The 23,761-nt window shown below is 44.3% G+C and overlaps 1 protein-coding gene across 2 annotated transcripts in view; it reads right to left on the bottom strand.

The window, feature by feature from the left end:
• The window catches only part of DOCK5 (dedicator of cytokinesis 5), a 291,277-nt gene that overhangs the window by 8,550 nt on the left and 258,966 nt on the right, over nt 1–23,761 (bottom strand). Inside the window, exons 41-48 of one of the 2 annotated variants that reach the window (XM_030201825.1) lie at nt 18,282–18,423; nt 17,855–17,936; nt 12,387–12,471; nt 9,503–9,589; nt 8,492–8,668; nt 8,040–8,123; nt 2,574–2,711; nt 768–940 (exon numbers count right to left, since the gene is read on the bottom strand). In XM_030201825.1, the coding sequence (XP_030057685.1) occupies nt 768–940; nt 2,574–2,711; nt 8,040–8,123; nt 8,492–8,668; nt 9,503–9,589; nt 12,387–12,471; nt 17,855–17,936; nt 18,282–18,423 (968 nt within the window). Of the gene's footprint in view, nt 1–734; nt 941–2,573; nt 2,712–8,039; nt 8,124–8,491; nt 8,669–9,502; nt 9,590–12,386; nt 12,472–17,854; nt 17,937–18,281; nt 18,424–23,761 lie in introns of both variants that reach the window. The other variant, XM_030201826.1, reaches the window with a different exon arrangement.

The following is a 23,761-nucleotide window of genomic DNA, read 5'->3' as shown; positions in this document are numbered from 1 at the left end:
TAGGCCTGCCCAAACACACCTAGATACATCCCTTTCCCAGATACAAGTTTTTGTGTTACATATGTATATATTCTGACTTTGTAAAATCGAGATTTAGAGGTGTATGCAATATACACGTCTAAATGCCAGTTTATGCACCTGTACACCATGAATAGTACTTCTAATATACGCACCACAGTCTCATAGGTTGGAAGGGGTTGAAAGAAGTCCTAAATTCTATCAAATCCCACCTAACATTAAGGGAAAACTTCTTTGCTGACACAAAAAGCAGGAAGAAAGAGAAGGAAAGACAATTAATTCAGTACCAGCTACCCCCCACCCCACCAATATTGACTTGCTGAAAGGAAAACATATTTTCTTCTCAAGAAAACAAGAGTTTGTACAACACACGGCAAAGCTACAAGTAAACAGAGAAAACCTTCACCCCCAATGAGCAATTAATAAAAAGCCATAGGGACTATTTAACTTCATCATGTGCTGGCATGAGAGAGAAAACTAAGAAACACTGGTACAGGGACCTCTGCTGGTCACTGGCAAAAGTGATAAAGGAAAGTACATGGTATACACAAGACAATTACATAGGGGAAATAGTTATGTGCAAGAATACCACGAGGAAGGTTTCAAACCATGAATGCCTGACTGCAATGCAATATGGTTTGAAGTCTTGACAATGGCATTATGATTTGCGAGTTTCAAATCTGCCCTTTTATTTTCTGAAGGTACACGTGACTCACGATGGACCATTCTAAGTGCAGTCAGTCACTGACCCATCAGATCCTGGTCTGGATGAAGAGGAGGTGCTGTCAGATGATGTGGATGAGGAGGACACCACTGATGAAGCCATGGAGGTGGTGGAGAGCCTGCGGAGGGTGGAGGACATGATGTAGGGTAATACCACTGATCCCGACCTGCTCTGTTTCCTTTCTGTCAGCAAAGGTGGCTGTACACAACATAAAACCAGGTCAGCAGAAGAATACTGGCAGTGTGCAGGTCAGAAACCCCAGACAACCATGGAGAATGTGTATCTGTGGGAGAGACTCCTGCCTGTTTTAGAAGGTGTTCCTTGGAAGAAAAACACAAACCTGGGAAACACTTTTCATATGTGATTATGTGTATATTGGGATTATTACCTGTTATCACAACCATCTTATTTCTATGTAGGGCTGCTAGTGCACGGAAAGCCATATTCAAGGTACACAACAGAACACAGGTATACGTAAGTACACTTTTTACACCAAAGAACACACAGGGAAATTCTAATAGCTATGCACCGATTACACGTGTATGTCATTACAATAATATGCCAAAATACCGCCTAAGCTCTATTCTGTAAATATGCAAATATCTTACATAGTGCGTATTTTACACATGAGCAGAGTCTGGGCAGAACATGAGAGGGAATCACACCAATGCATGTAACTTATAGCATTCTATATATTACTTAGCATCTCTGGAAATTAGGCGCACACGCTTATGCCTGCTCTACGACTGGCATGAGTGCTCCTATGCCTAAGCTGTAGATGCATATTTTTGCTGTTATACTAGTATTCTATACAAAAAAAGTAGGTGCCTATGTTCCTTTATAGGATAGACTCCTACCAGGTACCCAGTTATAGAATTGCACTCTAAGTGGTTTGAAAATGCTACAAGTGGTGGGAACCACTGAGGCGCACACCACAGTGAGCTGCCCCTTTGGGAGTAAATGGGAGTACAGTCACTATCATCTTGGATGAGAACTGATAGTGGTCTGTCCATCTCTACTTCTTAGTGAAAGAGGGAATTAGGGATGGAGAATGTGTATAGAATTTTTGTATTTGTTGATATTTTGCATTTATTTAGATATAGAATTTTCTTGCATTTTGATTATTAGACTGAACCACTCTAAGTTCTCCCTTGAACAAGAATGATAACTAAATACAAAATATAAACCAAAGCCAGTGCAGTGACTGGAACAAGTTAAACACCGATACTGAATATTGTTGCTAAACGGATAATTTTTTTAACCCATCCTCACCCTACTCCAAACCTTGCCCCTCATTACAAAGACAGAATCAGGCCATTTAGTCTGATATTCGTCCCATACTATTTGTATAAATTCTGAAAATTTACACATATAGGTATTGAAATTATATGTTTATCGGATACCAGTCAGCATACAACTTCTTTTGAATATCAGGCCAAGAGTTGGTTTCTACTATCGCAGATTCTTTAGCTGAGCTGGTCAAATGTCTGAATCCATATTATCCTAGGTACCTTTTTCCTGTTCTCAAGTCACCCTGATGTGGTGGTACAGGACAGACTGACAAGCAGGGAGGGTGTGATTGGTGGATGAGTGAGGAGCAAAGGCTATCGTCAGCATGGTGGGAGGAGAGCAGATACAATGTGGCATGCATCAAAGATCAAAAAAGGGCAGGAGGAAACTTGGTTCAAGAACAGATGGCAATATTGTGCCTGGGAGAAGTGGATGACGGGGAATAATCCAGTGGCTTCCTAAATGAAAGCAAACAGGAGGAGAGGGTGAATGAGTTCCATGAGATAATAAATTTGTCTATGTTATAGTCACTGCCTTTTACCAGGGTTATGACACCGTAGAGTTTCTCTACTTTCCACTTCAGGTCTCGGAAGCACATAGTAAGTTTTTGGTGCAGCGGTTTGAGTTGCTCTGTCAGTTTCTCTCCATGAATTCGAATCCCTTCGGCCAGCAAAGGCATCTGAAAGAACAAAGAGCAGCTCTAAGACCTTCATGTGTAGCCAGTTCAAGCTGTAGCCAGTATGCAGGTGCCCCTCTTGCTTCACCACCCCTAAAGACATGAATTCCCTGGCCATGAACCAAACCACAGAATTCTGCCTGGAAGCTTTGTTTTTGCACTCTATATGACCAAAACTGAACTTCTCATTTTCCCCCCTAAACCCTCCTCCCCTTTTCCCCCCTTCTCTATCTCTGTTAATGGCTCTCACATCCTCCCTGTCTCCTCAGCCCGTAACCTTGGAGTCATCTTTGACTCCTCTCTCTCCTTCTCTGCATATATTCAACAGATCGCCAAAACCTGTCGTTTCTTTATCTACAACATTAGCAAAATTAGCCCCTTCCTTTCTGAATACGCTGCCAGAACCCTTATCCACACCCTTGTCACCTCTCGCTTGGACTATTGCAATTTACTTCTCACTGGTCTTCCGCTCAGCCATCTCTCTCCTCTCCAATCTGTCCAAAATTCTGCGGCACAACTTATTTTCCTGGCTCCCTGTCCGATTCCGCATACAGTTTAAACTTCTTGTACTGACCTTTAAATGCATCCACTCTGCAGCCCCCCATTACCTCTCATCTCTCCCTACATTCCTCCCCATGAACTCAGTTCACTGGACAAATCTCTCTTGTCGTCCCCCTTCTCCTCCACTGCTAACTCCAGGCTTCGCTCCTTTTCTCTCGCTGCACCTTATGCCTGGAATAAACTTCCTGAGCCTATACTTCTAGCTCCATCTCTACCTGTTTTCAAATCTATGCTGAAAACCCACCTTTTTACTGCTGCCTTTAGCTCCTAGCCAATACTCAATTGCCCTCCCCTTGTCCCTTCCTTCCTTCTCACCCATTATTTCCCTTACCCGTAACTGTCTTGTCTGTCTGTATTATTTAGATTGTAAGCTCTTTTGAGCAGGGACTGTCTCTTTATGTCAGGTGTTCAGCGCTGCGTGCGTCTGGTAGCGCTATACAAATGCTAACAGTAATAATAATTCTGAGACAAGGCTAGGAAAGAATGTTGTTATTTGGTTGCTCTGCTACTTTCCAGTAATCTAACTGGTTAATTTTATTGTAAACTACTTAGGGTCCACTTAGGGTATAAGCGGATTAAAAATGCCTGAGATTGAGACAGAGGAAGAGCATAAAATGGTTCCTCTCTGACCCCAAATAATAAACTAGAACTTTTTCATACAGTTGTCTGCCATCATCCTGCATACCTAATGATCCCCTTTTTGTTTTAAACTTTTTTGCACTGCAACATGTTTGATTATTTTTAAGAAAAGATATTTACTATCTGGTATGGATTCTTTTACACTACTTATTACAGTGGCCAGACCCTGTCCTGCTGTAAGTAATTACTGTGATGAAACAGGGGACTTATGTCTGTGACTTCCTTTGTGAATGTATGACATATTTGTTCCCCAGTGCACTTCCCTTGTTTGGCCAGCAGATAGTGACTGTCTTTTTTTCTTTTGTAAAGCTGTGACTATTTTTTTTCCCTGCCTGAGCTGTGAGGTAAATTTTAGTATTAATATGGAGCACAGAGGTAAACATCTCTGTCCTGAGACCCTGTTCAAGGCTTGTGAGCAGTTATTATCCTGAAACTCCACAGGCGCCACCCAGGTAGTGACAAAGTGTTTAGACAGTTTTAATATTGATCCTTATTCAGTTACCTGTTATTGCCTGTTATTTTTCCATCTGTTTTATATGTTTCACTGTTCTAATTTTGTGACAATAAACCTTGCTAGTTTATTGGCTCTGTTGTCCTGGACTGACTGGTGGTTTATTTATTTAATTTATTTATTTATTAGGAGTTATTTACTGCCTTTTTGAAGGAATTCGCTCAAGGCGGTGTACAGTAAGAATAAATCAAACATGAGCAATAGACAATTACAGCAGTAAAAATATTCAAATAACAATACAAAGTATGGCATAGCATACTACTTAAAAATTGAAAAATCTGCTGAAGAGCAATTCTTAAAGAAACTAATTACACTATTTGCTCTAAACTCACGATATTGGCCTCACATCTCTAAAGACAATACAGCGGATATGCGGTTCAAGCAAAGTTAAGGGGCGTGCTCCCTAGATGTCGATAAAAGCTATTATCACCCGGGTGAAGCTAAGTACCCTGTTTTGTTCTCCTATGCACATATTTGGTATTATTTCTTCCAATTTTTGTATATTAGAGTGTTTTGAGATTTTGTCTTTATACCTCTGGTACTAAACAATAACAGACAGCTACCTCTGTTTTTTACTGCATCATGCCTGGTAAGAAGTGGCAGTCCCTCTCCCAAGTCCAGCCCTGAAGCACTCAGACCCAAAATAATGGATGTTCCCGTCAAAACGGCATTGGGAGTGCCACGCAGCAGGAGCTCAGTTTCCATGAGAGAAGCCTTCTTACTCTGCCGAGGGGCCTTCCTAGCACTCCCCGCCACCGGGACACCTGATTCTAGGTCACCGCCCATCACTGTCTCTGCTTCTTCGCACATGTGGCAAAGACCGCTGTGCACAGAGACCACTCGCCGAGCGGAACAGGCCACACATTTACGTGCCTTCTCCGCCTGGGAGGCCATGCCAAACTGTACCAGAGCGGTGTTCAGCCACAAGCTTCCCACCACAAAAGATGCTCCCCCACCTGATAGCGTGCTGCAACCACCCAGAGTGCCGGTTTAAAAAAAAATACCAGCGGTGCTCTATTCCAACTATGGGCCCGCCTCAAGGAACTTCTCCCAGGTAACCAGGTAAATGGGGGAGAAGGCCGAGGCACACCACTCACCAAAGAGGAGCAGGAAACACCCCCAAAATCTCAGGGACCCAAGCCCAAGGCCAGAGCGATACTTTTTTTTCTGCTGCCTGTGTATTCTGTTTTTTGCCTCTCTTTTTTTTTTTTTTAAACCAGCAGCAAAATCTACTCCAGGACACCCCTGAAGCAATCCTTTAAATACTATTTTAACTTTTCTTACTAAATGGGGCCCAAAATGGCACACCCAACCAAAGATGAGCAGGGCTGCACAGACTGACTCACCTACCTCTGCTGGGAGACTGAGAAATACTGAGCAGGTCAGGGTTGCACAGCCCCTTATACAAGTATCACTACTCAATAAATCTCAGTCTCCCTCTGCTGGTAGGAGTGCATATTACCCACTCATCAGGAATGGTCTTGAGCGGACAATAAGGAATTTTACATTTTTAAAAAGAAAAGGCATATTAGAATATGAAACCTGCCTAAAAACATGCCTAGAAGTTTCACAACATGAAACTACTGATATACATAGATTTCTAGTACCCTCCCAAAGCAATTAATTTGCTTGAAAATAAATGCCTAAGGAACAATTGAAGAGCTTTAGATCCAAAAACCAGTTAAGTGTGAAAAGCTGTTTTCTAGATAAATGAATGTTTTTATTTTTAAAAATTCAAGTCAACATATGACATTTTTTTCACTGAACAACATATAATATTATGTATGCCAATTTCACACCTCCTATGGCTATCTATGAAGGCAGTCTGTTTCCGAAGTAAACTGATTTTTGAAGAAAGTGAACATAACAGGTTTTAGAAGTAAGTCCTTCAATTTTCAAAGAATTTATTTATTTGGATTTATTTACTGCCTTTTTGAAGGAATTCACTCAAGGCAGTGTTTAATCTCCAAAATAGGCTTCTTTGAAAATTTATGAGGGCTGGGTACCTAAAGTTATGCTCAAAAGTTTGCTAAACTCCTAAATTTCAAAGCCTAAAAAGTGGATAGCAACGAGCTGATTTAGGACAGGGATAAAAAGTTAGGCACTTAGCACTGCTTGTCAGCATTAGGTTATCTACACCAAACTCTTAAATCTAGGCAAATAAATATTAGGCCTAAATTTAAAAGCATAACATTTTGGCTCATAAATGTAGGTGGCTTTTCAGCTAAAAGGATCCTATGTTTGGCTGAAAATAGGGAATATAAGCACCTAACTTAGGGCCCTTTTACCAAAGGGCAGTAGGGCTACAGCCGGCTTGGCTTTGTATTTTCTAGTACTGGCATGTGTGTGCCCGGCGGTAATCGGGCCGTGCACTGCCTGATAACCACTGGGTTACCGCTGAAGCCCTCACTGCCTCCTAAATAGGAGGCAGTAAGGGCTCTAGAAGTAAATGGCTGCGCAACAATTTTTTAAACTACTGCACGGGTGGCCCTTTAAAAAAAAACTTTTTACTGCCGGTGGTAAAAGCACGAGGCAATCCCATGTGCCTGCGCCGATGCCACTGTGGGCCACCTTTTACCTCAGTTTGATTAAAGGGCCCCTTAGGATTTTAAATTTAGGAGTTCACCTTTCTTTGAATATCAGGCCCTTAATTTTACAATTTATAAACCCCTAGAATCAAAGCAGCCCTAGTTACATTTGATACAATTCTGTGGTCTCATCTTTGGATAGTTCTTTTGCTTATCCAATGAAAAGTGCCACATTATTCAAAGTAATTTGAAGTAAATTATCCAGTTTCAGGTCAATACTCAGCCCATGGCGGACAGTGTTTAAGTGGGCAAAGATAGGCTGCCTTTTGTGTGGTCCTATCTGCCTGCTTTAGCTATGTGGGCATAGCACTGAATATGGTCCATGCTTGTATAATTGCTGGATCCCCCCTACTTTGCCTCCAGACCACCCCAGTACTAACTGGGCATTGCCAAGGTGGTCAGAACTTCCCAGTTAAGTGCCACTGAATATCAGTGGCTGGCCAGCTCAGCATGGTTAGGAGCCTCTCCAGCCCGCTTAAATCATGCTGAATATTGACCCTTTTATTTTTTATGTTGTATTATATATAATTCGTTTTGTTAGTGTGATCCTGAGTTAAGGAGCTTTTCTTGCCTTGTGTAGTGCATGGAGTCTAAACAGGGTCTTCCTGAATCCCTTCCCTACAACCTGCAAGTGAGTGGAATATTTTAACATTTTAAAAGTGACTTTACACTACTGATTTTAAAAAGAAATAACATTAACTATTTATTAAGATTTATTCAACACCCTTTTTGATGACATTCACCCAAGGCGGGGTACAGCAAGAACAATCTGGACATAGGCAGTAGACAATTTCAGCAGAACAAATATTCGAACAATACACAATGTCAACACAATACGCAATAAAACACCTTAATAGAAAGTATAGGGTCTAAGTGGGGGTGTCCGCCCTGTCTTGATTTCCTTGAATCCCTCCAATTCTTTCCTCTCCTCATCCTCCCAATCTGTAATGTTCTACATTCCTCTTGGTCTTCCATGACTGAACATATTTAATTATTTGTTTATAAACATAAAATAGGTCTGTTCAGCTATACCTGCAAAGCAATTAATTGTTTCAGTTTTTCTATGTTCTCTTGGTCTTCAGGGTGCTCTTGGATGTACTTCTCTTTAAAAAAGGCCTGGAAGCAAATGTAAGAAGATTGACAGGCATCAAAACACCATCTTATTTGTTCTGATCTTTCACTGCGGATTGTCCTCCTTCTTGCCAGAGAGCTGGAATAGAACCCCTTCCAAGTATGAATCATTTGATTGCCAGCTGGTGTCATCCCACTCCTTTATTTATCCTCCATACTTTTAAAGCCCTGAATAATGTGGGCACTTGCCCCAGAGAGGAGAACCAAACTCACTAGTTCTGGTGGTTTATTGGATTATTACAAAGACTAGTGGTGGTTAAGACATAGCAGGGGCCTGAATGTTAGTTTAAACATGGGACCTGCAAAGAATAGTGGGCTGTGGCCCCAGGCTGCTAGCAGTATAAAGCACTAACCTTCTCATAGTTGGACAGTCCACCCATAACTGCAGGGTCTACAATGCCATTCAGCAGCAAGGAGAGAGGATGGACAGGCAGGGTGCGATCATAGGCATGCTGCTGCACAATGTTACTAATCTTCTCATTGGTGGACTCCATCGTCTCAATGGCATTCTCCAAGGGACTAATCTCTTCCTAGAGAGGAAAAAGCAAATGTCATACAAACAAAAGGTGCAAAATACAGAATCCAAACAAATGAAAAAGACAAAATGGACACAAAAGATTTTCATTCAAACCCATGGGAGAGTTGGCTTAAATTCCTTTCCAAAGCACTCTGGAGTTTTTAGGCCCATTTCCCACCTAGAAAGGCAGAACTACTAAGCCCAGAATGCTTTGAAAAATATTAGTAAAAATCAAGGACTATTATGAAATGTCTCTGTATACTAGAGCGTCATATATTTAAAAGTCTATTCACTATTAAAATAGACAGCACTGTTTAACTAAAGGAGCACAGCTATCGGCTCAGATTGTCATGAGTGAGTGACATTAGCAAGAGTGCAATCAATCAAAATTATTTTCATATTCAAGGGTTTATGTTACACTACACAAAAAAGTCCATTTAAGATGGAGGGAACTATATTAAATTTGGTTCTGATGTCATCACTGCAAGCTCATTAGAAAAATATTTCTTCTTTCTTTCTGGCATTGCTTCCTTTGAGTGTTAAGAAAAAGTGAGGCAAAACTCTCATTTTCATGAACTTATACTGAAACAGTGCATTATATGCTTCATAGAAAACAAAATGGCTACCTCCATGTTACCTGGAGGGCTAGTTACAAGCTACATAAAATCTTCCAAAATAGAAAGCAGTTGTGGTTTCCTGGAGGAGCCATGCTCCTGCTGCCCTCCCCAATGCACATGTTGAAGGTGGTTCTCCTTCATAAAAATTGCCCATGAATTTCCTATAATCCTAGAAAATACCCTTTTACATTAAAAAAAAAACCCCAAACAAACTCAAGGGAAGGACTTACAGTTGAAAAGTGCTTGACCTCAAACCACTTTAGGATTCCTGGGAACTTGTAAGCGGTGGTGTAGGTTGTCCTCTCAATCCACATAGTCTGTCAGGAACATAACATTATGCAGAGATTCCATTTTAGTCAGACTGAACAGCTCAAGGGAATCAACAAAGGGTTGAGGATCCTCTCATCTTCCAGGCCACCAGTTCAAATTTGGCTCAGACTTTTAGTGACTGAAAGTCAGTCCCATCTGAGAACTGTTAGGTATCCTTTGTTAAATGAGGTACTGATCTGTGTCTGGTACCTTGAGGAAACACATCTATCCTTCTAAAACCACCAACACAATTTAGCATAAGCTGGCACCTCTGTTGACAGTTTCAGAATGGAGGCCATGGATTACATGGGCATAAGGACTCCATTACCCTTTTACCATGTAATGGTCTATACAGGCCATATATTGCCAGATGGGGAATAAAGCCTCCAAGGGACTATCATTAACATGAAAAAAAATATATACAAAGACTCCCCCTCACAACAGAGTCTGGACTGAGACACTACAAATCCCAGCATTCTTCAGTGACTTGATCACATGGGGTTCTGGCAGATTAAGTTCCTGAGGGCAGAGTGGGTGAGAACTGAGGAAGGAGCATTATGGAGAAAGTGAAAAGAAATAACATAAAGCAGAGAATTAAAAAAAAAAATCTCTGCCTTATCTGTGTTTGTTTTTTTCCCTCTGTGATATAAATTGTTGGTTTTGGGGTGTGGACAGAGCCTTCTAGCAGTGCAGAAGAACTGAATAAACCCTGTTTTTTTTCTCTCTGATATGAACTAGTGCTGTGGAAGGTAGGGATAGAGAGACCCCTGGCAGTGTTTCTTGCAAGTGGTGATAATATGATATAGTGGAACTACACTGGGATAGCTGTCTAACGATGAACAGTAATGCAACATCATGCTCCACTTAAACAGGAACAGATAATAGGGTGGACAATGAAACATCTACCTCCTAGATCAGTATAACAGGCCAGGCAGTGGTGACAGTCTCCAACAGCCAGAAGTGCAAAGAACTGGAGCCAAGAATACCTGGGATTGGCGCCTAAGAAGTGGAGGAGTGGCCTAGTGGTTAGGGTAGTGGACTTTGGTCCAGGGGAACTGAGGAACTGAGTTCGGTTCCCGGCACAGGCAGCTCCTTGTGACTCTGGGCAAGTCACTTAACCCTCCATTGCCTGCCGCATTGAGCCTGCCATGAGTGGGAAAGTGCGGGGTACAAATGTAACTAAAATAAAAAATAAATAGTGTATGACACACCCTAGCGGTGGCCTCTTCAGAGCATGACAGCATGGGAAAGTTTGCTCTGCGGCTGCCTGTGCTCAACTTGTTCTTAGAGTAAACAGATTTTGGCTTCCAGAAGGTTAATCTGGAACTTTTAAGTAAGGTGTAATTAATTAGCTGGTAATTTTCTTTCCTTGAGTTCAGCCAAGCCAGGCCAGTCCAGATATGTGGGTTATGTTCCCTACCAGAGACCATAGTGCTGATAACAACAAATTTAAGGTGACTATGTAGCCACTGGTCTCCAGTATTTTTCTTCCCAAACCAAATCAAACTCAGGAACCCCCTTCACTGTGCTATCACTCTTAGTAGAAACTTTTGCAGAGTGCCTAGTTTGGGTTCCTGCCCCTTGCTAGAGTCCAGAGAGGCTACCTCAGACTGCACACTCTCCAAAAACTGATGGGGAGCACTTTGCACTGGGGTCCTGCCAGATCCTGCAACTGCAGCATCTCCCTGTGAACAGATGGCCACTGGAGGAGGAGAAGAAACATTCGTGCTAAAAGAAGAAGGTCCTACCCTCACTGGGAGAAGGGAACAGGATGCACAGCTCCCTGCCAAATATAGAAAGTCTGACACAACAACACAAAGGCAGAGGAAAATGGACAAGTAGCTCCATCCAGGGCTAAACTCCTACCTCTTGAGGGATCCTGCATGGCTGAGGGAGTCCCCCAAGGAAACTGCAAGCTGCACACACAGGCAGAAGGAGCACTCAGGAGACGGCCCAGCAACAGAACCACCACTTGCCACTCAGGCGAGAGGGAGAGGATGGAGAAAAAACAATTCAGGAGGGAAAAGGAAGTTTGAGAGGGAGAGGGAGAGTTAGGGGGAAAATAAGCCCCAAATTCCTGTGGTCCAAACAAAGGAGGAACCATAAGCCAAATTAGGTAAAAACTCCGGGCCCTTTCACCCTTCCACTGTGCAGATCCTCAGAATATCATCACCCTGGGGTCCCCTTGTGCACATTCCTCTTTGGCCTAGCCAGTACCTTCTCAGCTGTCCAGGAATCCTGCTCAACTATCTGTGGTGATAGAGAATACTGGAGACTGGTGGCTGCATGGACACCTTGTATTATTCAGCACTTTGTTCTTGCCTCTATCTGCTGGTAAAGAAACATAACCTACTCTTCTGGACTGGGCTGGCTACAATGAAGAGGAAAGGTAATTTTGTTGTAAATATTTGCAGCAATACAATGAAATATGGTGGACCCCTAGTTTACTAAGTTCAGTTCCATTCAAAATAGTCATGCACAACTGTTGATTTGGAGGTGATCCCTTGATGAGCACATATTCATTAGGATCTCCTACTACCTGGAATGAATGAACCAAGTTTAATACAACCAAGTCAGGACTAAATTCCTCTGGTTAAGACACATACTCAACGGAGGTAGTTAGTTAAACACTGCTAAAGCAGGATTTTCTTGGAACTCTGTCAATTATGAAAGGAAAAGGGATGGGATTTGATATACCACTTTTTGTGGTTACGATCAAAGCGGTTCACATATTATATTCAGGTACTTATTTTGTCCTGATGGATATTACAGTGATGGGGTACAGGAAGAAACCCAAGAACTTACGGCAAACTCATTATCAGGATCTTTCACTCCTTTTCTGAATGGCCGGGAATACTGGAACTGATGCACCTCATTGGCCCTGTAATAACTAACAACAGTAACAGTTGGATTTAATTTTTCTGCTTGATATTTTGATGCACTTGTCACCAGTTTTAGGGCAACACAAAGAACCAAACCCACCTGAACCTGGTTTCCTTCCTTTAAAATATGCCTGTCCTGAAGATCTTCTGAAAACCCCATGAATAGTTTTCTGTAGCAATGTCATCACAGACTGTGAAACCCTCATGGAACTTCCATCCCAAATAAATTGGCTAATCTAAAAATGTCCCACCCATCTTGTGGGTAAACATACACACAGAGAACAATGCATGTATTTCTACCTGGATCGAGTGGAAGCATTCCCTGGGACAGGGAATTCTATAAGTGGGTGCCTCCTTTTAGGCGTCCCAATGCTGCATAGTGACAGCGTATTCTACAACATTACCTGGGTGCCTGGATTCCATTATAGAATGCTAGTGCAACCAGGTACTGGGTGCCTAAAATCTAGGTGATGCTGTTACACCTGCCACAGACCTAATGCTAACTACAGGCATCTATATACAGCAGGAGTATTAAGTTACAGTACTCTGTAAGTGATGTACATAAACGGTAACACCGCCTATGCCCCTCCAAAGCTCCGCCAATGTGAACATTCCCTTGCATTTACACACTATATGAGGCATATTTTCAAAGCACTTAGCCTTCCAAAGTTCCATAGGTTTCTATGGAACTTTGGAAGGCTAAGTGCTTTGAAAATATGCCTCCAAGTCACTTAAAAATGCCCTTACAGAATAGTGCTTAGATGCTTTTCTGCCACTAATGTGCATAAGTGTACACTTAACTGCGAGAATGTGTGCATAAATATACAGAATACAGCCAAATGGTGTGTAAATGTAAGCCTGCTGTTATAGAATTGCCTTTATAGTTTTCTATTTTCTAACCCATGTATGTTGTTTGAAAGGAAAACATTATCTGCAGAAAAGTAAGTGTAAATTTCTTCGGGTACTTAATCTCAAGGCAATTCTTAATGTGAAAACATGCACATATTTTCACTTTGAGAAATGATGCATAATCCTTGGGTTCAAGGGCTTGTGGACTTTGCAAGTACCCATGGGGTATAGTTACCATTGAGCAGGCCTGGCAAAAAGCCCAGGACCACCCAATGGTAGGGGCTGTTTGCTGTTACAGTGCACTCTAATTTGCTTTCTGCTCTTCATCTCCGCTCTCCAACATATTTCTCTCTCCCCGTTCCTCTCCCCCCGTGGGTCCAGTGTCTCTCTCTAATCCCCCATCCCCATAGTCCTCCAAACTCGCCAGCAGAGGTAGTGATGAAAACAGGTCTTTCATCTGTTGTTTTATCTCCTCTGATGTAAATTTCTGTCAATGGGACACAGCAGAGGAAAGGTACGTCAGACGAGGGCGGGCCAGGAGCAAAGGAGGGAAGTCCAAAGAGGCGATCAGCTGTTATTGCCGGTGCAGCACCTTCACACGGAGGTGAGAGGCGCTGCGAGGGCCTGGTGGCACATGGAGGGGGAGGGTGGAGGGGGGGAGCGGCGGCGGCGACGACCTCAGGGGGGGGGGGCCACGGTGGCGGAGGATGGCGGGGAAGCTGTCATTTCAAGGAAGGGAGGAGGAAGGGAGGAAGGGAGGGGGGCCGGGGCTGCGTAAAAGTTCTGATTTCAATGCAGGGGGAACGGGGAATGGCGGCGACCTCAGGCGGGGGGGGGGGGGGGGGGGGGGGGGGGGGGGGGGGGGGGAGGGGGGGGCAAGGCTGTCAAAAAAGTACGTCCATAAAGGACGTGTTTGGGTTTTTAAAAAAATGTCTTTGGCATGCGCAGAGCAGCCAGCATAACGCTTGGCTGCTCTGCGCATGCTCTACCGGCCGATTATCCAACGGTTTTACGAAGGGTTAGAGAATGCAAGTGAGCTGCAACGAGCAGTTCATTTGCATTCCCTTTCCTTCATGCATAGCCGTTCCCTACTGATTCGCTATGGAATTCGGTAGGGAAAGGCTCTAACGACGACTTTAGTGCATCCCCCCCCTCAGTTCTTGATACTCTGCACATGCCAGTTGGGCAATAGTTTGACTACTGCACCCAGCTGACTGGGGCATATTCTTGAGGCAGGATTTTCCTATAGGGCATGTCTGCAGTGTTACTGGGCACCTCAGCTCCCTTATCTCGAAACTAGATTGTGCTACTTTACAGGCACTCTCCAGTCATCCAGCTGTACAGAATGACTTTGGTGCAGCCAGAGACAGCAGTGGCAGCATGCAAGGCACACTTCTGACAACCTTCGCTGTAGCACTGCTTTGGTTACAGCCAGCAGCTTCTCACAGCTTAGCTAAGGCTGCTGCAAGGGGGCACCTCATAACAGCCCTCACATTTCATTGCTACATGGTGGTTCACTGATGGCAGAATTCCTCTCACTCTTCTCCAGTGGAGAACTGAAGACTACCACCCACAAGAGGCTTTTTCAATACTTGGACAATCTGCAAGACAACACTGGCAATGGATGTCTCTAATTATTTATTTAGATTTTGCTCACACCTTTTTCAGTAGTAGCTCAAGGTGAGTTACATTTCTCTGTCCCAGGAGGGCTCACAATCTAAGTTTGTACCTGAGGCAATGGAGGGTTAAGTGACTTGCCCAAGATCACAAGGCGCAGCAGTGGGATTTGAACCGGCCACCTCTGGATTGCAGGACCGGTGCTCTAACCACTAGGCCACTCCTCCACTCCACTTAGGAGGAGAAAAGACACATGGCTAGCAATGAAGGGTGAACGATGATAATACTTATTTGGATTTAGCTCACAGCTTTTTTTCAGTAGTAGATCAAGGTGAGTTATATTCAGGAACAGTAGGTAAAATGATGGATATGGATCACTGGTCTACATCCTAGGCACTGCCCCTTCAGACCAGTGATAATCTCTGAACTAGAGCAGTAAAATCCCAAGGTCAAGCCCCAGTACAGAATAAGTTGCACTGCATTGGGAGGGTTCAACTTTGTGGCAGCAAAGGTGAAACCTTACACAGACTCTTGAGTCTATGGAAAATAACAGACAAAGGAGAAGAAATGTGGCTCATTGTACTAACCAAACATTAGCTTGAGCATGCACTATTTTAAATACTCATCCTAGAATGGTTAATTTGCAATATGGTGCCTACCAGATAAAGTAGGCATGCATTTTTCAGCATGCGCAAAACAACTTGGTCTTCAAACACAAACTACCTGAATAGTTTGGCTTTGAAAATTAGGTTGTTCTGTGCATAAAAACTGTATATGCATCTCTTGAGTTGTTTCAAATGAAGGTGCGAAGTTGGTGTGCTGGCTATATGCATGCATTTTTGGAAATTAAGGCGGTAATTAAGGAGTGTTCTCTGTGCAGATGTGGCTGGGTTTTCAAGGCGAAAGCATGTTCATGCTTCCACTTTAAAAGCTGCGACAGGGAAACCATATGCTTACATTTACAACTGCTTACTGGCACACACACAGTTTCAGGATTCAATTTTCATCATTATGTACTTAAGTGCAAATCCCTCCTCAACACCATCCCCAGGAATGCTTCCACTCAGTTTAGGTGAACTTACTGTATGCACTTAAGTTTACAAACATGTCAGATGGTAAAGCACTCTTTTTGCCACAGAAATGCTTTTGAAAATTACCCCTATTATGTAAGAATACAGTATCTCTTTCACACTAAGTTATACCCCCCGCTCAGCCTCAGAATACCCACTTTTTAATGCAGCTAATAGTATAAAGTTATATAAAGTATAAGGGTAATTTTATAAGAGACTGCTTATGTGGGGAGTCAATAAGAAGTCTATTTTATACATATAACATAGAAGCCTATGTGCCTTTTTAAAACAGGCTCTAGAACCAGTCCCAATAATATGCAAATGCCCAATCATTTCATACCTACTAAGAGAACGAGGTCAATTTGTGTGTGTACTCATGTATTTTATAAAATATGCACATCTTTGCCCAAACTCCGCCCCTGCAAATGCCTACATGTAGATCCAGGGCCAGCCCAAGGATATTTGGCATCCTGGACAAGCCCTTAGATATGCACCCCCCCCCCTCCAATTGAGGAGTGGCCCAAGGCACTCCTCTACCATCTCCCCTTCCCTTTCTTACCATTCTATAGTCCATTATCACCCCCCACCCATGATGTCTAGCATTTCTCGCTGTTCCCTACCTTTCACTCTCCCCCCCCCCCCCGCAGTTACCAGAATCTCTCTTCTTCCCTCCACTCACTGTGATGTCTAGCATTTCTCGTTTTCCTTCCCATTCCTCTACTGTGGTGTCCAACATCTGTCTTTTCCTACTTCCCTCCCCTCAATTAGTCTTCAGCATCTCTCTCCTCTCTCATGGTCTCCAGCATATTCCCCCCACCCCCACCATGGTGTTCAGCATTTCTCTTTCTTCCCTTCCTCCAACCTGTTCCCCCATGAATTGTTCATCCACTTACCACCCTTTCTGTTTTGGAGGGGGCGAGACCCGACAGGCTTTGAGCATGAGTAGATGCTCAAGGCCTCAAGCCAACCACAAAGGCCTTCTATAGATGCTGACTGCCACATTGGCACTGGTTATGCCCCCCAAATTATGCCGCCCTAGACAGATACCTAGTCTGCTTAGTGGATAGGTTGGCCCTGCATAGCAGTAAGCCATTCCCCCGATATTTAGTTGGCGGCAGGCAGTACTTTGACTGCCCGCTGCCAGCGTTCAACCTGGATATCCGATGCAGGCTAGCACGACTGGTTAAGTCGACATTCAAGACTTAACTGGCCATGGCATAGCAAGCAGAGATAGCACTGATTTTTATGTAGCATTATTTGGCTGCTAAGGCTGGTCAATTAAATTCCAAATATCAGGAATTAACTGGTTACACCTCTGAAATGCCCCCAACATTGCCTGCTTTATTTTTAGCGCTAACCAGGCATTTTCAGCAGCAATAATTGGTTAAATACTGCTGAAAATGACTAAGTTAACTGATTGGTGGCTGTTCCTGGGTGGTTAACTCGCACTGAATATTGGGCCCATAGTTTCCATGAACATATTCTTTATGCATGCATGTGGTCAAGCATTGGAGCCGACTCTATGGGTGCTGTGGGTGCTTGAGCACCCCCAATATTGGAAAAATTCCTTGTATGTGTCCAGGGAGGGATTATTTCCATTGGGCTTAGCACCCCCAATAATTTTGAAAAGTTGGCTCCTATGTGGTCAAGCAATTTTATAAAAGCCCCTTTCTGGGTATAAAATATCATCTAATGAAGAAAAAGCATTATAAAATTATCCCCTCTAGTAATGCGTTTCGAAAACTGAAAATCCACTCGTGGATTCAGCCATTTTACCCACATAACCCCTGCTTTTACCTGCACAGATCCCTTTGAAATTTTACCCCATAAAGCTTAAGGAAAAAGAAATGGTTACTTCAAGGTTTGTTCAGGAACAGGCTTGTCTTTGTACTGGGGTGGCAAGTTCATCACAGGCTTCACTGTAAAACACTGCATGTCTGGACAACCACATTAAGGAATTTAAAAATGCTGAATCAGTGGAGAAAGGTGGGGGAAGAGAAGAGAGGACGAGGGGAAAAAACTAAATTAATAACATTCTGTAAAGTTCCAGTATAGAGAATTTTTAACTACTCAACACTGCATTTATTAACAAACCCGAAAATATTCCATGATATCACAGAAGTCACTTTAAAAAAGATAGACCACCTTAAAGTATATGTAGGCTATTTTCACCACCCAAGGGACAGTAGTGTGTGTGTGTGTATTGGGAGTGTGGGGAGTGCTGCCTCAGTGTTGTACTCTGCTACTGATAGAATGGGTCATGCTGCAGCTGTTAAAGATACGCTGCTTGGACGAGGCCTTCACCTCTTCTCCCGGCGGGGTGGTGCTGGTCATCTTCTCTGCATTTGGAAACTGGGTCAGCAGCTTCAGGTTGAAGTCTTCCCTCCGTTCGTACTCCTTGCCACGGTAAATAAAGATCTTATTCTGCAGAAAGGAAAACAGGAAGCTAATGACACATAGGATGAAAACCAGAGTGTGATGCTACAGAGGATGCGAGGGATGCCAGTTTTAAGTTATTTTTCTGGTCATTATATACTGTATTGAGAGCCCATCCATGCCGGAGCCCTCATTAAATCTTTTACTCCCCTGGTATCCCACTTTACTTCACTGAATGCTTTACAATCTCACTAACCAGCAAGGGATGTAAATATCATTTGAAAAATGAACTAAAATTAAAATGATTAGCCATCTCAACCATAAAGAGAGGTGAGGAAGCTCCACACAGGAAGGTGGTGTGATGTCAGGTGGAGCCAGACAAAGGACTGAAATGGGTAAACTGGGCCTAACTCACTCTCATCTGTCCCTGCATCAGATGAAGCCACAGGGCCCGATATTCAAAGGGTTTAACCGGGCAGGAGAGGCTGCATGCCCTGTCAAAGAATCCTGGACTACAAGAGGGACTTTCCTGGTGCCTAATTCCATTCCTTTTTTTTTTTTTTTTTACGTTAAATGTTTATTGAATATATGGAAAATTTACAAACAGTATATGCTCATTACAACTTAGCATATTTAATCCAACACACTTATATGCAATAAGCTGAGGTTATTAAACCATCTCTCCCATAACAATTATCCCTCCCCCTCCCTCCTACTCCCACCCATGCCCATTAAATTTCTCCTTAGGAACGTTGGGTTAGAGCTACAAAACGTGTCCATAGGTCGGAAGTCGGATCGTAAAGTCCCAATCTCTTATCTGTAAGTTTTCCAGCTCTCCGATCACGGATAACTTCAAGAGCCAATCAGCTTCAGTCGGCCCCTCCAGGGCCGCCGAGAGACTGGGCCAGGCCCGGGACAAGGCCATACCCGGGCCCCCCCCCCTCCCCCCCCCTGAGGTCGCCGCCACTCCCCCTCCACCGGGCCGAGCCCCTGCATTGAAATCACAGCGCCTCTCACCTCCATGTGAAAGCGCTGCAGGCAGCAGCAGATCGCCTCCCTCCTTCGGGCCTCCTTCCCTCCCTGTGTCCCGCTCTCTTCTGACATAACTTCCGTGAGAGCGGGACACAGAGAGGGAAGGAAGCCCGAAGGGAGGCGATCTGCTGCTGCCTGCAGTGCTTTCACATAGAGGTGAGAGGCGCTGTGATTTCAATGCAGGGGGCCCGGCCCAGTGGCAGACAGTCAACGACGGACAGGGCCAGTCTTAGCAACTGTAAGGAGCTGTGCAGACCAGTTCGCTGGGGCCCACCCACCCCATCCAGCCCCGCTCCAGTATACCCAAAATGACAAAAAACAAATTAGCATACAGATTCTGCATGCAGCACAATACCAGAAAAACAGAACATTGCTATACATTGCAAAATAAGACAGCAGATGTAAATTCTCAAATTGGACATATTCCAAACATTAAAGTGAAATAAAATGATTTTTTTCTACCTTTGTTGTCTTGTGACTGTTTTTCAGATCATGTTGGTCCCAGTCTCTGATTCTGCTGCTCTCTTTCTGCTCCCTTAACTCCACTTTCAGAGTTTCCTTTCCATTTATTTCTTTACTTTCCTCCTTTCTTCTTCATTTCTTGCCCTACATCCATAGGTAAAAGCTGGGTCCTCCGCGGACTTGACTGGAAGAGGTATAGAGTGGATCCAGCTTTTGCCTATTTTCTCCAGTCATGTGCAGTTTTTCTCCTCTTTTCCCTTTCCCTCATCTCCATCAGGATGCATCTCCTTCCTCTCTCTCCTCCATCCATGTCCAGCATTTATTCTGTCTCTCCTCCCCGCCATCCATGTTCGTCTCATGTCCTCTCTTCCCTCCCCTCCATCTATATCCAGCATTTCAACTCTCCCCTCTCCTCCATCTGTAGCCAGAATTTCTCCTCTCCCCTCCATCCATGTGCATCTCCTTCCTGTCTTCCCTCTCTCCCATCCATGTCCAGCAATTCTCCTCTGCCCTCCCCTCCCATCTATGTCCAGTGATTCTCCTTTGCCCCATCTTCCCCTCTCATTCACATCCAGTGATTTTCCTCTGTCCCCTGCCCTCTCCTCCATCCATGTGCATCTCCTTCCTGTCTTCCCTCTCTCCCATCCATGTCCAGCAATTCTCCTCTGCCCTCCCCTCCCATCTATGTCCAGTGATTCTCCTTTGCCCCATCCTCCCCTCTCATTCACATCCAGTGATTTTCCTCTGTCCCCTGCCCTCTCCTCCATCCATGTGCATCTCCTTCCTGTCTTCCCTCTCTCCCATCCATGTCCAGCAATTCTCCTCTGCCCTCCCCTCCCATCTATGTCCAGTGATTCTCCTTTGCCCCATCCTCCCCTCTCATTCACATCCAGTGATTTTCCTCTGTCCCCTGCCCTCTCCTCTCTCTCCCCTCCATCCATGTGCATCTCCTTCCTGTCTTCCCTCACTTCCATCCATGTCCATCATTTCTCCTACCCTCCCCATCATCCATAGCAACTATCCTCTCTCCCCTACCCTCCCTACCCATCCCCTTTGCTCCCTGTCCTCCCTTCCCCTTCATGTCCAATGACTCGCCCCAGGCCCCAACTTACCCCCCCCTTTTCACCCCCCCCCCTCCGAGTTTCAGTTCCCAGCCCCAGCTGTGCCATCAGTTTTCCACCACAGCCCTCCTCTCCTTACAGCCGCCCTGCATTTAAAAAGTTGCAGCGGCGGCGAAAACGCAGGCTCGTCTCTCCTTTAAGCCCTTCCCCTTCTCTCTCAGCGTGCACTGTGCCGCCTTCGCGGAAGCCGGAAATTACATCAGTGCACGCTAAGAGAGAAGGGGAAGGGCTTAAAGGAGAGACGAGCCGTCGAGCCTGCGTTTTCGCCGCCGCTGCAACTTTTTAAATGCAGGGCGGCTGGAACTTGGAAAGAAGCTGAGACGCCAACGATGTGGCAGGGAGCGACAGGAAGTGCCGCGGGGCCCCTGGAGGCGCGAGGCCCTGTGCGACCGCTCCTGACGACGGAGGGCGGGTGGGACTTCAGGCGCCGGGCCCCCCTGGAGGCCCGGGCCCGGGGAATTTTGTCCCCCCTGTCCCCCCCTCTCGGCGGCCCTGGGCCCCTCTGACCGTTTCCAACGGTTAGCAATGACCATCTTGGCCACTGCCAAGCACATTCTTTTAAATCTCTGCCACTTCAGGCCCCTACTGTTTCCCAAACCCAATAAACACCATTTTGGGTCACTAGAGAAAGGTTTGCCAGTATGTGTAGCAATTCTATCAACCACAATCTTCCAAAAGGATTGGAGCCGATCACAGGACCACCATATGTGTAGAAAAGTTCTCCTTTCTATACCACATCGCCAGCAAATACTGGAAGATGTAGGAAACATTGTGTGCAGCTTTACAGGGGTGTAGTACCATCATGTTAATATTTTAATACCGTAATCATGAAAACAGACCACAATGTCTCTTGGGATTGTATCTCTTCTTGGCCCCAAGCTTCTGTGAGCACGATCGATCTTAATATGGATTGCAGGAGCCTCGCCTTGCTCACCGTCCTCAGGACCCAGTAGGTTATTACAGATCTCTTTGATAATTTGCTCACAGCTTTTATTTGTGTCAGTCTCTGGGACCCCTTTGAATCTTAAATGACACTTTCTGGTACGATTTTTCAGATATTCAACCGTCTCTTGTAACATTTCACGCTCTTTCTGTTCCGTATTAAGCTCTGCAAACAGTGTCTCTATCTCCCCCTCCAAGCTCTCCAGTTTCTCCTCGGCCTGTCCCACGCGGTTCCCTATCTCACCAGCTTCTTTCTGAATATCGGCCACCACCGTCTGGATTGTTTTCTTCACTTCAGTCATCTCAGCTTTCAGCGCCTTGAACCATATGACTACATTTTGTTTGGTGAGTTCGCCTTCATTTTCTGTTGACTCAGTGGGATCCTCCATCTCCAATCCCAAGTCCACCTCCGCCATTTTGGCATGGGACTTTGCTGGCGCCCGAGCTGATCCAGTCGCCGATTTACACGCAGTTGATGTAAACTTATACTTCTCCAAACGTCGTCAGGCTGACATTGCCCAATATCTTGTAAGCTCAGCTAGATTCAGGTGAGTAGAAGCTCTACGAACTGGGTAAATACGCTATATATTCATTGCTCTGACGGAGCTAAGCGTTCAGGTGTCCATCTTCTGGCGATGACGTCACTTCCTCCTCACTTCCATTCCTTTTTTATGCTTCCCAGCGCAATCAAGCAAAAAACTTCCTGTGATGGAATTTGGGCAGCAGAGCCCACAAGCCATGCTGTGTTTTTTTCCATGCTTGGCCTGCCTTAACATTGTTCCTGCTGCAGTGCTTATGGCACCCTTAGGACCTGCTGTAGCTCTGGAGCATGACTGGAGCCAGCTGTCTGGAACAAGAAGCAAAATTACTCCCTTTTGTATATAGGGTACTTTATCCATAATGTAACTCCACACGCCTGTTTGTCCCTAGCCTCAACTCTGTAGTAGATGACAACAGAAGCCAGGAGGACAAGGAGAAAAGGAGGGTAAAGGAACCAGTCAGTCAAACTTTTCATTCCTAGCTGCCCACATGTTGGGAAAGAATTGACACAAGGGAAGGTGACCCAAAATTCTCTTACCACCTAACATTCAAAAATCTAATCTCTTAACAACTGTGCTTGCCTCCAAAGGGATTCTTGCCTACCATTTGCTGGAAACATAGAAATACTAGGAGAGTGAAACCTACACAAGATCCTTTAGAGGATGGTCAGCAAACTAGTTGTTCTCTGTGTCCATCTGCTGGTAGGGGAGTATAAAACCAAGTGTCTGGACTGGTCTGATGAGACGATAAGGATTAGTGTTAATGTGCACTAACATGGTAGCACACATATCAGTAATGCTAGCCACATGCACAGATTTAACCAGGTAAGAAAGAAGCAGTACCGGAGTGAACTTGTTAAACTTAATGTGTCATGTGATACTCTGAACAACCCAACTAAATGTAGAAAGGTAAGTGTGGCTACAATAAAAGCAGTAACATTATGTGCTGTAATAGTCAAATATTCAACTGTACTTTTAGTTGGATAACTGCAGCTGAATATTCGGCTAAACATGAAGGCATAAATTTATGCACTTACCTAGCTACAAATTGTCCCTTAACTGAATTCCTTAAAATTTACTGTACAACATATTTTAAGGGAACATTACTGTTACGCAGAGTTGACAGTATGCATTTGCTTTGGAGCTCACTGTGGATCCAAAAGATAATTCCTAAGATGACCTGTGCAGAAAGGATCTCTGTGGAACTGAACACCTTGAGTATTGCATTCAATTCTGGTCGCTATATCTCAGAAAAGATTTAGCAGAATTAGAAAAGCTTCAAAGAAAAGC

Source organism: Microcaecilia unicolor, chromosome 4, assembly GCF_901765095.1.
Source record: "Microcaecilia unicolor chromosome 4, aMicUni1.1, whole genome shotgun sequence".
Taxonomy (NCBI): Eukaryota; Metazoa; Chordata; class Amphibia; order Gymnophiona; family Siphonopidae; genus Microcaecilia; species Microcaecilia unicolor.
Note: the sequence above shows the minus strand (reverse complement) of the source record. Positions and strands in the feature narration are given on the sequence as shown.